We start from the raw sequence: 15,347 nt of genomic DNA, 5'->3' as shown, positions 1-15,347 counted from the left end.
ACCGTTAACGTCCGCGGGCAGGACTTACCAAACTTGGCGGGCAAGGTGGCTGATACAGTTTTACTGTTGGAGAATGGGGCTGGGAGCACAAGTGGGGTGATGGCATCTACCCCGGAAAAGGATCCTATCGTGAAAAGGAGAAGGCAGGATGGAGAGAATGCGGTGGAAGACATGGACACTTCTGTTCTGGCGGCCTCCCTACAGGAGAGCCGCCGAGCTCAATGAGGACTCTATGCTGGAACTGCCGCGGGATTGGCGACCCCACGACGATTCGAGAGCTCCCGCGATCTAGTGGAGGCATGTGCGCCGACGCTGCTTTGTATTGTTGAAACTCAACTTGCAAAGTACATGGTGGAAGGTTTGGCGGGTAGTCTAGGTTTTTCTAGTAGTTTTGCAGTAGCTAGTAGTGGTAGAAGTGGAGGTCTTTGCTTGTACTGGAAGGATTCTATTAATCTTGATATAAAAAGCTTTTCTCAGTATCACATTGACTCAGTTGTGACAGAGACGGGTAAAGAACCTTGGCGGCTGTCATGTTTCTATGGAGCGGCAAACAGAAGTCTGAGGTATAAAACATGGGATACAATGAAGTTTCTTCATGGAGAAAACACTTTACCAGGGGTGTGCATAGGTGATTTCAATGAGATCCTGAGGCCCGAGGAGCAGCTGGGCCCAAATGAGAGAGACAGTGCACAGATTGCGGGTTTTAGAGAAGCAGTTGATGTTTGCGAGCTGGCGGATCTTGGCTATAAGGGTTTAGACTGGACTTTTGAGAAAAGAGTTGTTGGTGGGGATTATTGCAGAGTTCGTCTTGATAGGGCCCTGGCTACCCCTAGTTGGTCATCCAGGTTTCCTTTTGCCTCGCTTGAACATCTAACAGCTGCGAAATCTGACCATAGCCCTATTCTTCTATTGAATGAGCTGGAATCTAGCAATCTAAGGGTGGCCCTAAAGAATCCTTTTCGTTACGAATGTATGTGGGAACAGGAGGACTCGTTCTCTGCAATGGTTGAGCAAGCATGGCGTGTGGACCAGCCAGCCACCAATGTGAGTGAGCTTGCTGCAAAACTGTCTCATGTCGCGGTGTCGCTAAAGCGTTGGGGACGCACAACTTTCGGTTCGGTCCGCCAGGAGCTACGAGAGCTGCGCAAGCAGCTGGCTGAGTTGAGAGCTGAACCGACGCGTGTTGGACCGGGGGTAGAAGAGAAAAAGGTCCAGGATCGCATTGTCGAGGTGTCATACAGGGAGGAGATAATGATGCGTCAACGATCACGAATCCGGTGGCTCTCTGAAGGAGATAGTAACACTCAGTACTTCCAAAAGAAGGCGAGCGCGAGGAGGGCTAAAAACACCATCACGCAGTTGCAAAGGGATGACGGCTCATTTAGTACCGATCCTGAGGAGCTTGCAGGTATGGCGAGCAACTTTTACGAGCAGTTGTACACCTCGGAGGGAACTATTGGTATGGAGGAGGTACTCTCACATATACCATCTCGAGTGGATGCTGTCATGAATATCCGCCTAAATGCTGCTTATACAAAGGAAGAAATAAAAGATGCTCTGTTTCAAATGTTCCTCACTAAAGCTCCCGGCCCTGATGGGTTTTCGGCACACTTTTTTCAGAGGCATTGGGAGTTGTGTGGAGATGAGATCACGGGTATGATCATATGGGTGCTCAATGGAGAAGATTCAGCGGAGGATATAAATCGCACGTTCATCGTTCTTATTCCCAAGATAGCAAGTCCAAAAATTCTAGGACAGTTTCGGCTTATAAGCCTTTGCAACGTGATATACAAAATCACGTCGAAGGTCTTAGCTAACAGGTTGAAGGTTATTCTCCCAGAGGTCATTTCTGTAGAGCAATCGGCTTTCGTTCCCGGCCGTCTTATCACGGATAATTTTATAACCGCATATGAATGCTTACACTACATGAAGTCAAGAAGAATCAAGAGCAACCGGTTTTGTGCCCTAAAATTAGACATGATGAAGGCCTATGACCGCCTAGAGTGGCCTTTTTTTAAGGCAGTTATGCTTAAGCTAGGGATAAGCCCTCGGTTCACAGAGACCGTCATGAGGTGCGTTACGTCCGTTTCTTTTTCGGTTCTATTTAATGGTGGCATTATGGATGATTTCAGGCCCTTGAGGGGACTAAGTCAAGGGGATCCTAGCTCTCCCTACTTGTTTCTTTGGCAGCGGAAGGACTTTCTTGTCTGCTAAAGTCAGAAAATGTTGGAGTACAGGGACTGACTGTTGCGCCGACGGCTCCAGCAATCAATCATTTGTTGTTCGCCGATGACAGCCTTTTGTTTTTTGAAGCTACAAGTGCGAGTACAGAAAAGGTCCGTGATCTTTTGAAGCTATATTGCGAGGCATCTGGCCAGCGCATTAATACCGAAAAGTCTGCTATTTATTTCAGCAAAATGGTTCCAGCTACACAGCGCACTGAGATAAAGAACATGCTTGATGTTCAGAATGAGGCTTTGGCTGAAAAATACCTAGGCCTTCCAACTGATGTTGGGAAGGCCAAAGAGGGCTGCTTTCGGTACTTGAAGGATAGGATCTGGAAGCACATTCAGGGCTGGATGGAGAAGTGTTTGTCGGCAGGAGGGAAGGAGGTTTTGATCAAGTCAGTTGCCCAATCTATTCCGACTTACTCTATGTCATGTTTTAAGCTTCCCCGTGGCTTATGTGAACATATCAATGGCCTTCTCCGGAAGTTTTGGTGGGGCAGTAAGCAGGGACAAAGGAAACCGGCATGGGTGTCGTGGAGAACTATGTGCAAACCAAAGTTCATGGGTGGTCTGGGCTTCCGGGATGTTGAGCTTTTCAACCTTGCTTTATTATCAAAACAAGTGTGGCGCTTGCTTCAAGAACCTGATACACTTACTGCTCGAGTTTTGAAAGCAAGGTACTACCCAGACGATAACATTCTGGATGCAGGCTTGGGTCGTCACCCTTCTCAGGTGTGGCGTTCATTGCTCGAGGGGAGGGACATCCTTGCACTTGGTCTCATTAAGAGGATTGGTTCAGGAACAGACACACGTGTGTGGGAGGAGAATTGGCTGCCGCATGATTACAAACTCAAGCCAATTTGTCCTATTTCAACAAACCCGCCTCAATTAGTTTCAGAACTTATCGACCCTGTTTCCAGGACCTGGAACAAGCAAGTGATTAATGACCACTTTCTTGCGCATGATGCTGACGTGATATTGAATATTCCTTTGAGCTCCAGGGTGCAGCCAGACTTCTGGGCTTGGCACTATGACAGAAAGGGATTCTTCTCAGTCCGATCGGTATACAGAATGATCAATGGGATCAAGTTCCAGAGAGAGGATTGGCTCGAACACAGGGCAAGCCACTCGAACCAGGAACGGGACAAGAAGGCATGGTCTTCGTTGTGGAAGGTTAAGGTACCCTCGAAAGTCAGGATTTTTGTGTGGAGACTGTCTCATATGTCCCTGCCTACAGGAACTGCACGACATGCCAGGAAGATGGCAGACACGACGGCATGCTCACTATGTGGTGCAGAGAGGGATACTTGGCGGCACTCTCTATTTGATTGTCATATGGCGCGATGTGTGTGGGCCTTGGGCGATGAGGAGACTCTTGAACATTTGATGGCCAACCGAACTGAAGATCCCAGATTGTGGCTTTTTTGGCTCTTCGCTTCCTTGAAACAGCAAGAACTGGCAAGGGTTTTGGTCACTATGTGGGCTATCTGGTGGGCAAGGAGGAGGGCAATACATGATGATGAATTTCAGAGTCCTATGTCCACAATGTGCTTTGTAAACCGCTACTTGGAAGACCTCGACATCGTCTCTGTTAGGAAACCTGCAGCTAATATACGTTTGCCTCAACAGCGATCAAGGGGATGGATTTCTCCTGGAGAGGAAGCGGCAAAGATTAATGTAGATGGAGCTGTTTCGCGGAATGGCAGAGCAGGTGCAGCGGCGGCGATTTGCAGGGACAAGGACGGAAATTATTTGGGTGCTTCAGCAGTCACTTTTGACAACCTGGTTGACGCTGCAGGGCTCGAAGCTCATGCATGCAGTGAAGCCCTGGCTCTTGCCAAAGATCTCAACATCTCACGCGTCATCATCGCGTCTGATTGCCTGCAAGTCGTCTCCGATATTAATGGACGGGTGCTTTCTTCTTATGCCCTTGTCTTAGAGGAGATAAAAGAGACTATGAGAGATTTTGCTAGAGTTTGTTATAGATATGAATGTAGGGAAGCAAATTATGAAGCTCATGCCATTGCTAAGGCTGCTTCATCGCTCCCTGCAGGTCGCCACTTGTGGCTGGGGATCCTACCGGACATTACTTGTATTTCTTCTTCGGTTCATCATGAATAAAAATCCCTAGTTCACCTAAAAAAAAAACTTAGATCGTGCTCCGGTACTGCCGTGCCGTGAATCTTGTAGTACTGCTGTTCTGAACTGAACTCACTCTTGCTGGTTCACATCTATGCAACGTTTTCTTTGCTCCGAACTGAACGTCGCTGCCTCGCTGGATGGATCTCGGATGTCTGGGTCCATCAAGCAACGCTGCTGCTCCTGCAGAAGCTACACCACAGCTCCTTCTCCACAGGATTCTTTTCCAGGGTAAATGTGAGGCTTGATCAAATTTGACGTAGTACCAGTACAGTAGTAGTTTCTCTGTTTTATTGTGTGGACTATAGCATGAGAGCGGCGTTTTTGGCTTCTAGGTGTAGATACACCTGTTATGAAATATGTATATAAAACACATTTTAAAATGTTAAAAAAATTCAAGAAAAAGTACCTCGTGTATATCCGAACATCCTATGTTCGCACACAAAAATTCGGTGAAAAGGACCTTTTTTGTGGCATGTATAAAAAAGATAAAAATGTCTCGTGAATAGCTGTAATCAAGTATCGAAAAATGTTTTTTTACACAAGCCATCAAAAATGTCCTTTTTCATCGAAACTTGGTGCATGCACATACAATGCCCGGATTTACACGCGGGGTTTTTTCTTGATTTTGTTAACTTTTTTAAATATGCATTTAGACAATGAATGCATATACACCTACGAGCCAAAGTGAATAGGCACCAGTTTTATTGTGTGGACTATAGCACCAATGCACCAGTCTAAGAATGTTGTATCTGTGGATGGGCCTTGAGTGTTGATACTCGGCGCTTGGAAGCAAGAATGCCATACTTCTCTTCCGTAAACGCAGTGGGCGAGGATAGAGTCAAAGTTGTTTTCATCTTGTAGGCAAGTGTAGCAACGTGCTGGGGCATCTTGTAATCCATGGCATGCCCGACGATCAGACGTCCATAAGCGGTATTGGGTAGCTAGCCACATGGAAATTTTGCATTTTAGTGGCGCCCAACTACGCCAAATGCAGCCAGTCATGATGGACTGGGTGTGTCCCATACAGAGTCTCTTAGAGCATCTACAACCGGACTTAGCAAACCCGACACTCTATACGTTTGTCGGCGCGCCCGCTAGCGTATCTGGACGGGCCCTCGTATTCCCTCCTGGCATCCACATATCTTAAATCCGGACCTTTAAATCCATGCACGTCGATCATAAAAGACAATGTCGCACGTAAATAACAAATGTTGTTATGAAGCATAGATAGTGTTTACATACAATTTATTTTAAGTGCACAACTCAAGCATTAGCTCCTTGGTTTCCATTGTGGGTCCATATGTGCTCCACAAGATCACTGAGTAGCTGCATGTGCACCTGATGATCTCGAAGATTATGATGCATCTGCACAAAGTTCATAAGCTGAGCCGCATTTTGATCTTCCAGGATTTTAACTTGTTCTTCAGGTGCTTCAAAATCATTGGTTTGGGCTACAACATCACCCTCATCCTCGACAATCATATTATGCAGAATAACACAACATCTCATCAGCTGCCACAAAGTTTCTGATTCCCACATCATTGCAGCATTCCGCACAATTCCCCAACGAGCTTGAAGAACAACAAATGCCCTCTCAACATCCTTCCTAACCGCTTCCTGCATTGTTACAAAGTGGCTCTGTTTATTGCCATGCGGTTCGGATATGGTCTTCACAAACGCCGCCCACTGAGGATAGATACCATCGGCAAGATAGTATCTCATGTTGTAGTCTCGGTCGTTGACGGTGTAGTTGCACGGCAGTAATTTCCCATTGCAAAGCCTCTTGAACACCGGAGATCGTTGAAGCGCGTTGATGTCGTTGCGAGAACCCGGCATTCCAAAGAAAGCATGCCAAATTCATGAGTCATGTGATGCCACTGCTTCTAATATGATCGTGGCCTCTCTGGTGTGACCTTGATACATTCCCCGCAAACCTTTGCGGCAGTTCTTCCATTGCCAATGCATGCAATCAATTGATTCGAGCATTCTTGGAAACCCCCTTGCCTCACCAATAGCCAACAACTCTCCTTGTCCTGCGCATTTGGTTCTCTGAGATACTCAGGTGCAAACACCTCCATCATGGTGCGGGCAATCTTGACAGTAGTCTTCAAGCACGTGCTCTCCCCCATCTTGACCATCTCACCAACGGCATCTACAGCAATACCAAGTGCAAACATTCTCAGAGCAGCCATGCACTTCTGCTTGGCAGAGAAAGAGAAATGTCCGCAGCAATCCCTTATGAGCTTGAAGTAGTCGTCGTGTGCCTCCACACCCTCCACAACACGCAAAAACAATGCTTTCCGCATGCGAAAACGGCGACGAAACCATGGTTCATCCGAGAAAGTAGGATTAGGAGCGAAGTAGTCCTTGTGCAGTAGCTTTGCTCCGGACACCCTATCACGGTTGACCACTCTTCTCCCTTTGATTGAGCCCTTGAAGTTGAGAATATGCTCCACTTACCGGTTCATTTCCTCTTGAATGCTCATGAGCATGATCATGTCCACTTCTTCATCCGAATCCGAGGAATCGAAGAACCCATCTTGAATCATTTGATCAAGCTCCGTTGGTCCATACTCCTCCTTCGATGAAGCATCGGAATCCATCGTTTTCCCTAATGAAATCACAAAAAATCCGGTCGGACAATGTGTCGAACACATCAAGCGCAAGGCGGAGCCAGAGAGTTGCCGGACGTACCACGGTGGCGTCGGCCTGGCGACGACGTCCCCCGCAGCGAGGACGGGAGAGAGGACTTCCCTATCAGAGCTGGCGGCGCAGAGGCTAGGAACGGCTGCGGAGCGCGTGCACGACGGAGCTGCGAGACGGATGGCGCAGAGGAGGAAGAAGAGAGGAGATAACAAATGGATCTGGCAGGTCTTGGGGTGGATTTGGTGCAATTTGCGGTGGGGTCGGGCTGTCGGGTCCGACGTGGCGGGCGTGCCCGGGCGCCCCCGTATCCGCCCCATATTTGGGCTAGATATGAGGGGCGCCGGTCAGCCCGGGCGTTTGAGGCCCGTTTAAGGAGCCCGTCTCGGTCGAAAAATCATGACCGGTCAGTGACCGGGCGGCCCGCCTGGGCGTATGAGGCGGGTTTGAGGCGCCCGGCTATAGATGCCCTTATACGTCGATGCGATAGTGTATTTCCCAGACACGTCGCAAGGCCACTCAGAACGGTCCGGCATCTCCGTATTCCTGTCAACTGTGACGATGGCTTGGCAAAGTTCAGACTTGCATGTGGCCCAGAAAGGATAGCTCGCCGTGGACGTCGTCTGTCCAAGCATTATCGATGAGCGCATGCTGGACAGTTCTTCTGTTGCGGTTTCTGGTCCTGACAGACTGCAATAGGAGAGGGGCAATGTCCGCTACCACAACGCCATGGATCCAGCGGTCTTTCCAGCATAGCACTTTCGATCCATCACCCACCGTGATCTTGACAAAGCTATCAAAAACCCCTCGAGCTTGCTCGTCCATCATCATGTGCAGGCCTTGCCAAGGCCTATTCGGGTCTGATCTTCTCAGTCATTCCCAACGTACTCGAAGCGCGAGCGCCTCTAAGCTCATGTTTTTAATCCCGAGGCATCCAAAGTGAGTCGGACGACAAATCATATTCCAGGCGACGAGTCATTGACCGCCGTTGATCTTGTCTTTCGCGGCCCAGAAGAACTAGTAAATGATGAATCGGCTTGGTTGCAATCACTGATTTGACGAGGATTAGCCTTCCTGACTTCTGAATGAATCCACCTGATCGATGAGGGGCTGCCACCCCGCTTTAGTCAGCTAGTTTATCCCAAGTTGAAGGCCTAGGTAGCGGCAGGGAAAGCATCCAATTTTGCATTGCAGCTTCACCTTCACTCTCTGTTTATCCAGCTCGTTTTGCCTGATGAGGATCTTGTTAGACTTGCTATAATTGATCCGTAATCCAAAGGCTTCACCGAATATGTCAAAAGCTGTTTTCACAAAACTAAGATTTTGCGGTGAGGGACTGATGAATTGGGCAAGATCATCAGCATAGCGCGGGGAGGGGGGTATCCATCCTTTAGCGTGGTGGCCAAAGCCCTGCGAATCATGTTAGAAACCTCTAAACGCAACCCACGCTACCCAGACGCAGCGCTCCACCCAGCGCCAGACCCGCCCACCGCGCTCGGATTCTCTCTCAGTTTACAAGGCGTGCACATACCTTTAGGTCGTCGATTTGACCAACTTAATAGAAGTCATCTCTATCTCTAGTACCTAAAAGAAATGTAGTGTTCCGTTTCCCCTCTTACGTTAGCTCCTCTTCGTCCAACCTCTCGTGCGATCCCCTCCACCCCGTAGCGATTTTCTTCTCTTACGTCCGGATCCCTCGCTCCACCGCGACGAACTCTTCCTCCCCATCCGGTTTTCTATCGTCCCCATCCGGTTTTCTATCGCTCCCAAAAGAAAAGAAAAAACTTAAGCCCAGCGGTCTCCCTCCCGCACCGTAGATTCTGTCGAATTAGGCTAACCTGTATCACCATCGTTTTCCATCACGCCATGGCCGCCGTCGTCGCCTCTACCCCTCTGATGGGCACCACCTCCCGCACTACCGGGCGTAGCTGCAGGTCACTGCCTTTGCTGCCCGCGGCCGCTGATGACGGGGAGAAGGAGGTGGGTAGGGAGGGGAGAACCGGGGCAAAACCAACGAGGAGCAGCTACACATCGTCGATTACATCAGGTGAGAGAGACTTCCTGGTTCTCGTCATGGGCCGCGTGGCATGTTTTGAGTTTCACATATGTGAGGGAGACTTGTTGTTTCTTGTGGACAGCGAGATGTATGCTATTCAAATAGGTGGCTCTAGGTGCTGCATATCTTGTAGTTTTGTGGCAAACTAATTCTATTTCTCTGGAGGCTGTGGCATTTTGTGCATGCGGTACTAATACATGATCAGGTTGTTTCTGCCAATTGAAGTCTTATATGGCTCGGTGCCTGGGTTCTGGTGTGAGGAAAAGAATTAGAGCAATACCAATTTCAACGCCTGCTCCTTCTTCACCTTTTTGAGCTTTCCCTCAGCTTTTAGTAATGTAGTAGTTTGCCACCAGTGTGGGACAATAATAGAACAAATTTATTCTCACTAAAATTGACCATAATAGAAATTAAAACTATTACAGAAGTGGATAACGGAACAAGAAATCTATGATCAGTTAACCTGACGGAGTACATAATTTATAGTCCGCAAGGCAGAGTTCGTTGTCTCAACATTTCATGATTTTTCACTCCTCCGATTGTAATAAGCATTGAGTAAGATGTATGACATTCCTCAAAACTGAAAGTGACAAATCATGCACACATTTGATGAATTTAACTTCAAGCTGATAAGTAATCACTTGGTACAAACAAAGAGCAAGCTATATATATAATAGGTAGCCAACACTTGATTGGCGGTTACTATATATGTGTTGTGGCATGAAAAAGATATATGACGTGATCTGTCTCGAGTTCTCGATTTGATTCAGAGAATCTCATGCATGGGAGCGAGAAGCATGATCCTTGTGCATATTTTACATATCTCTTGAGAGTTGTGGCTTACTATATTTCCTAGAAATGTGTGTATCATAATATTTTTTTCAGTTGTTCATCAATGTTGGTGATATATTCATAGTTACCAGTTTTGGTTGGGCTCAGGTTTTCCTCGGGATCCTTCATACGAGAATGTAATTCTGTTGTGGATCGGAGGAGCTCCGGGGAAGATTGGCACCTTGAAGTGCCCCTCAACATGGTAGAAAGGATATGATGTGAAAGGTGCTCAAGGAGGCGGTAAGTTTAGTCGCCATTTTTTGAGGAGTGATCTTCTATTTGTCAAGTTACTTTATCTCTGTAGTGTCGACTATACTAACTTTTATGACACGTGTTCATGTGTAGTATGCTAATTTCACTTTTGATGGCCAATCTTTGCAAATAAAAACAACGAAGAAAATGTTTGGAAGTAATGCAAACATGTAAATGAAAACTATGGGCATAAAACTTCGGATTGGGACGGTCTCATTGGAGTCGGGGGAAGAAGAAAGGGAATGTTGGGAGAGAGTGGCAACATGTAAGTGCTGGAGAAGTCATGGTCGGAGAGGTGGTATGTAGGCATAAAGGAGTCCTCTAAATACGCTAATTCCTTCTACATAGTTGCTATTGTTAGAGTATTATGAAAGGAGAAGAGAAATGGAAAAACTGCAAAGTGGGGGGTGTAAGTCGGATGCTACATTAATAGTGTTGTCAAGCTTGGATTGAAGAGGCAGAAAAAAGTAGGTATAAGAGGAGGAGGCTTGTCGGTAAAAAAGAAACCGACAATTTTGCCTAATGTGCATGAGAATCCTAATGATATAATGATATATGTAAGTCATCATTGATACTGAACCACACAAAAGTGACTTGCCAGGAAAAAAGAAATCGATAATTCCACCTTATGTGCATGAGAATCCTAACGATATATGTTAGACATGATTGGTATTTAACTACTAGAATATGCCCCGTTGCAACGCACGGGCAATTTCCTAGTATATTAAAAAAAACATATCAATATAAACTTCAGATGTTCTATTTACACCTGGTATAATTTTTGTGTTATATAATTTATATTACGATAATAAAATTGAGATATACGCGTAGTACTGGTAAATTGAAACGGAGGGAGTACGTCAGCCGTTGGCTCCGCTCGCACGGTGAAGGATCGACCTCTGTCGGCCCGTCCGTTCGTCGTCGGTGCGCGTCGCGGGAGGCTGCCAGGTGCCACCACCGTCATTGCCGCCTTAAATACGGCGACCGATCGGTCACAGCCCACGCCGCCGCGCAACCGCTTCCTCGCGGAAAAACATAATGGCATAAATGGCCGGCGCGGTTGACTACGCGCGTGAGCTCGCGCCGTACGCAGTGGCTGACCTGCGCGCCGATCCAAGCGGCCGGCCGGCGCGCACGTGCCCGGCTGCACGCACGCATCCATGGACCGATCCCTCCCGCACGGCGAGCGGCACGAGCTGGTTCGGGCCACGAGGATGACGGGGCATCGGCCGCCGCGAGCGTACGTGCGCCGGCGCCAAGGGCGAGACGCGATCACGCGAACATCCGGCCGGGCGTCGACGCCGTGGGCCTGCCGCCCGCTCCGATCCGCCCGCGAACAGATGTTGGGGCCTGGGGTGGCGTTTCTTCCACGGCCGGGTCGACACTTCGCTTACGCCACACGTACGCGACGTGCTCCTGTCTATAGATAGATCGTGCTCCGGCCGGTCCTGCCGTGAATCCTGTACGTACTGCTGTTCTGAACTGAACTCACTCTTGCTGGTTCACATTTATGCAACGTTTTCTCTGCTCTGAACCGAGCGTCGCTGGATGGATCTCGGGTGTCCGGGTCCATCAAGCAACGCTGCTGCTCTCTCCTGCAGAAGCTACACCACAGCTCCTTCTCCACAAGATTCCTTCCCAGGGTAAATGTGAGGCTCGATCAAATTCGACGTACGTAGAACTACAGTAGTTTCTCCTCCTGTTTTATTGTGTGGACTATAGCAGCAATGCTCCTACTGATGGAGTGATGGGGGCATTGATGGAGCAAGGCAGTGCCCACTAAACGGCCACTGGCCTCCATTAAGGCATGCCTGCCACCCATCTCATCTCCTCCCTCGCAAGGCCATAAATGTCTGCGCCATGCCAATTAATGTCCACAGCTGAAGAAATACAGTGTCTCTGTGTCTCTGTATGCGTGAGGCGTGACCACGCCACAGCCTTCTCTCTCTCTCTCGTCGCCCCTCTTCCTTCATGGCCGGCCCCCCGTGCCTTGCCATGGCAACAACCCACTTGTTCTCTCCGTGGCGTCATGGCGCCGTCCCGTCTGCTCGCTCGGCGGTCAGGATCGGCCGCCATGAAGGCACTCATTGTGCATGCGAAGAAATCTGCACCCGTCTCCTCCCATGAATGCCTCCGGCGTGCATAATCAGGAAGCAAATCGCTTTGCCAAGCACCAGCAAGCAGCTTCCTGCACGCGCGCGCAGCTCCTGATAAGGGTGTCGATGAGTACGGCCGGTGCTTTCACTCGGGCCGATCGGTCGTCTCCCTCGGATGCGTGCTTGCAACAGTGCCCTCATTCATGCGCGCGTGAGCAGAGTCAAAGCAAAGAGTTTTTATCAAGCAATGCACGGCCGGTTAATTGATGCTCTGCGGCAGCAGGGCAGCATCCGTCCGTCCATGGTCCATGGCAATGGTGTGGTTGTATTTTTGATCAGATCAGATCAGAAGCACTCAAGTAATCCTACTCCTACTAGCTTCTGACGCAATTAAAAGGAAGGGAAATGGACTGATCGAGCAACGAACGAGCCACAGGACACATGTGAAGGCAGGCAGAGCCAAGGAAAATGGTGATGAACTAGGTAGTTGACACAGGAAGGATCGATCATGGCTTCTACTGGAGCCCTAGTAGAGCTATATTCATTCATATGTCCATCTCCATCTAAACCACCTAGCGACTTCGCCATCCGGAGAGAGAGGGGGAGCAAAAGGTGATCGATCACTTACACAAATTTAGACAGAGGAACGAACTTGCGATCAAAACTCCCTTCTAGAACCGGACTGATCTCATCATATAGCTACTGAACGTCGGAATCTCTCCTCGTCTTCTTCATCTTCAAAAGCTGGCGGCCGCGAGCGAGCTCACGCGCCCTTGCCTAGTGCTCCGCAGGTGCTGCCGGGTCGCTCCGGTCATCGTCATCCTTGGTGGCCGCGGCCGGCTGCGGCGGCGCAGAGCACACGGGGATCACCGACCGCACGCTCACCGCCATCGCCGGCGAGTGGAACCCGCCCGCGGCGAAGTATCTTGGCGCCGCGCCGGCGTGGTGGTACGCCGGGACGTGCGGGTAGTAGCACGGCGCCGACGGCATTGCCTCCTCTCTGTTCGTCACCATGGCCCTCTCCAGCATCTGCACCAGCTCGGCCGCATCGATCCTCCTCTGCCGCTCCAGCTCGCCGCCGTGACGGGAGGTGGACGGCGCCGGTCGCTGCAGCATGTGCAGCGGGGGCAGTATCCTGGGGCCGGCCGGCTGCGGCTGCGGCTGCACGTGGCGCGTCCTTGGGTGTGCGGCATGGGAGCTCAGAGGCAGCCATTGGTGTCTGTAGAGCGACGGGTTCGGTGCAGAGGAAGAAGAGCCCGCGACGCAGTGCTGCTTCGGCAAGGGCGACGCCGCATTGCCGTCGCAGCGCTGCTTCAGGGCGGCGAGCACTCTGGCGACGACCACGTGCTCCTGCTCCTCGCCGCCGCAGCCGTTGCCGGGCTCCTTGCGCGCCTCCGGCACTGCAGCAGGAACAGTGGGACCAATGGTTAGCTGTGATCTACCAAGATCCGGTGGTATTGCGAATTGGGAGGGCCGTGGTGAGTTGCTTACTCTGCTTCAGGGCGGACCAGGCGGTCATGGCGGCGTTCTTCTCCGCCTGCTTCTTGGTCCTGGCAGCGTCGCCGGCGAAGCTGAGGCCGGCGAGCTCCACGCTGGAGGCGAAGACCGGCGAGTGGCCCGGGCCGGAGCGCACGGTGGTGTAGACCGGCAGCTTCAGCCCCGCCCGGTGCGCCGTCTCCTGCAGCAGGTTCTTGTAGACCCCGGTCTCGTCCTGCACGCCATTGGCATCAACGACACACCAGCCAACACAGTTGAGTTTTGAGTACCCCACTGGCATCATCAACGACACATGCAGAGCAAGCAAGCGCATCGAGGAGGAGGAGAAGAAGCAGCTTACGAGGACTCTGGCGGTGAGGTAGGTGGATGGCCCGCGGGTGGAGAGGCGGGCGAGGGCGACCTCGGCGGCGGCGTGCTCGGCCTGGCGGAGCGTGGTGCAGCAGGTGGGCCCGTGGAAGGTCTCGCCGTTGAAGGTGACGGTGGCCTTGAAGCGGGGCGCATGGTCGGGCCCCTCCCGCGTGCACACGTACGACGGCAGGCTGAAGCAGCTCCTCTGCGCCAGCTCCTGCAGCTGGTTCTTGTACATTGATCCGGACCCTTTGTTACGCAGCCACCTATCTATCCCCTCCTCTCCTCCTCCTTCATCGGATCATGGCGCCCACCGCCCACCCCAGCCGCCGCTCCAGCGCACACGAGACGGAAGAAGAGATCGATCGTGGTGGCTGCGGCGGTGTTCTTGGTGAGGGAGAAGAGAGAAGGGGGGATGGAGCCCGGGTAGGCGATAGTGTTTAAGCGAGGGTACAGACCTTCATCTCTCTCTCTCTCTATACTGTGGTCTGTGCCTCTGTATACTACTACATCTGTATCTGTGCGTCTGCGGTGCTCGGCTCCACCCTCGCTCTCTCCCTCCGGCAGTCCAGCTAGGGACGTAGCACAGCTAGCCAGGGTAGAGTGGATCAGTGGCGAGATGAGGCTGGGTTGGGTTGGGTGGGGGGCACAGACACCTTCTGGTATTAATGGCGTGCATTTATGGTGTTTTGTAACCATCCTGCGCTGCGCAGCACGCTTACCCAGGGCGAGCCGGTCCGGTCAGGATGCCATCACGGTCTCCGACCTCTCCCTCTCCCTCTCCCTCTCTGCTGCTGCTCTCTCTCTGCCGCAACCGGCCGGCCGGCCAGCACATGCGCGCCGCTGCGGCGAGCCAGCTGCCAGCGGCAACGATTCCTTCGCCCGCCTCGTGGAGTCGCGGAGGCTTGGCTCCATTTGGCACGGGGGAGAGCTCGGCTGCTGGACTGTGCTCTGCTCTGCTGCATGTACGCAGTACGCACGCGTATATATTCGTTTCGTGGGTGAAACGGTGCCGCAGCGGATGGTAACGAGAGAGACTGTTGGCTGCTGCCCGCGCTCGAGCAGATGATCGATGGCCCTCTCGCTCTGGCGCCGCATGGCGCCAAGAGACTGGCCGCTGCTCGTCGATCCGTCGCGGTCACTCCATGGGCGCAGCGGCGGCGACGTAGGAGGAGGACTGCCCATTTGAATATGGCAAGCGGCTTTGTTAAGTTCATCTCCGAATATTGTCCTGCGGAAGCACGGGAGAGGGTT

General features: G+C 51.1%; 3 protein-coding genes across 3 annotated transcripts; 1 reads left to right on the top strand and 2 right to left on the bottom strand.

The window, feature by feature from the left end:
• Window positions 1-582: 582 nt before the first annotated feature.
• Window positions 583-5,062, top strand: LOC141022928 (uncharacterized). The gene is made up of 4 exons (XM_073499215.1): window positions 583-1,470; window positions 2,238-3,407; window positions 3,678-4,139; window positions 5,024-5,062. Exons 1-4 carry the CDS (start codon window positions 583-585, stop codon window positions 5,060-5,062), a joined length of 2,559 nt encoding a protein of 852 aa, XP_073355316.1.
• Window positions 5,063-5,633: 571 nt separating this feature from the next.
• Window positions 5,634-6,676, bottom strand: LOC141022927 (uncharacterized). The gene is made up of 2 exons (XM_073499214.1): window positions 6,380-6,676; window positions 5,634-5,987 (listed from the first exon to the last, which is right to left on the bottom strand). The coding sequence occupies exons 1-2, from the start codon at window positions 6,674-6,676 to the stop codon at window positions 5,634-5,636; spliced, it is 651 nt and encodes a 216-aa protein (XP_073355315.1).
• A 6,016-nt stretch (window positions 6,677-12,692) lies between these two features.
• LOC109785888 (double-stranded RNA-binding protein 3) lies at window positions 12,693-14,734 on the bottom strand. Its single transcript, XM_020344470.4, has 3 exons — window positions 14,086-14,734; window positions 13,740-13,959; window positions 12,693-13,648 (listed from the first exon to the last, which is right to left on the bottom strand). The coding sequence occupies exons 1-3, from the start codon at window positions 14,329-14,331 to the stop codon at window positions 13,026-13,028; spliced, it is 1,089 nt and encodes a 362-aa protein (XP_020200059.1). The 5' UTR covers window positions 14,332-14,734; the 3' UTR covers window positions 12,693-13,025.
• Between the last annotated feature and the right edge of the window lie 613 nt (window positions 14,735-15,347).

The sequence above is a fragment of the Aegilops tauschii genome, chromosome 5 (assembly GCF_002575655.3).
Source record: "Aegilops tauschii subsp. strangulata cultivar AL8/78 chromosome 5, Aet v6.0, whole genome shotgun sequence".
Lineage (NCBI taxonomy): Eukaryota > Viridiplantae > Streptophyta > Magnoliopsida > Poales > Poaceae > Aegilops > Aegilops tauschii.
This window is presented reverse-complemented; position numbering and strand designations above follow the sequence as displayed.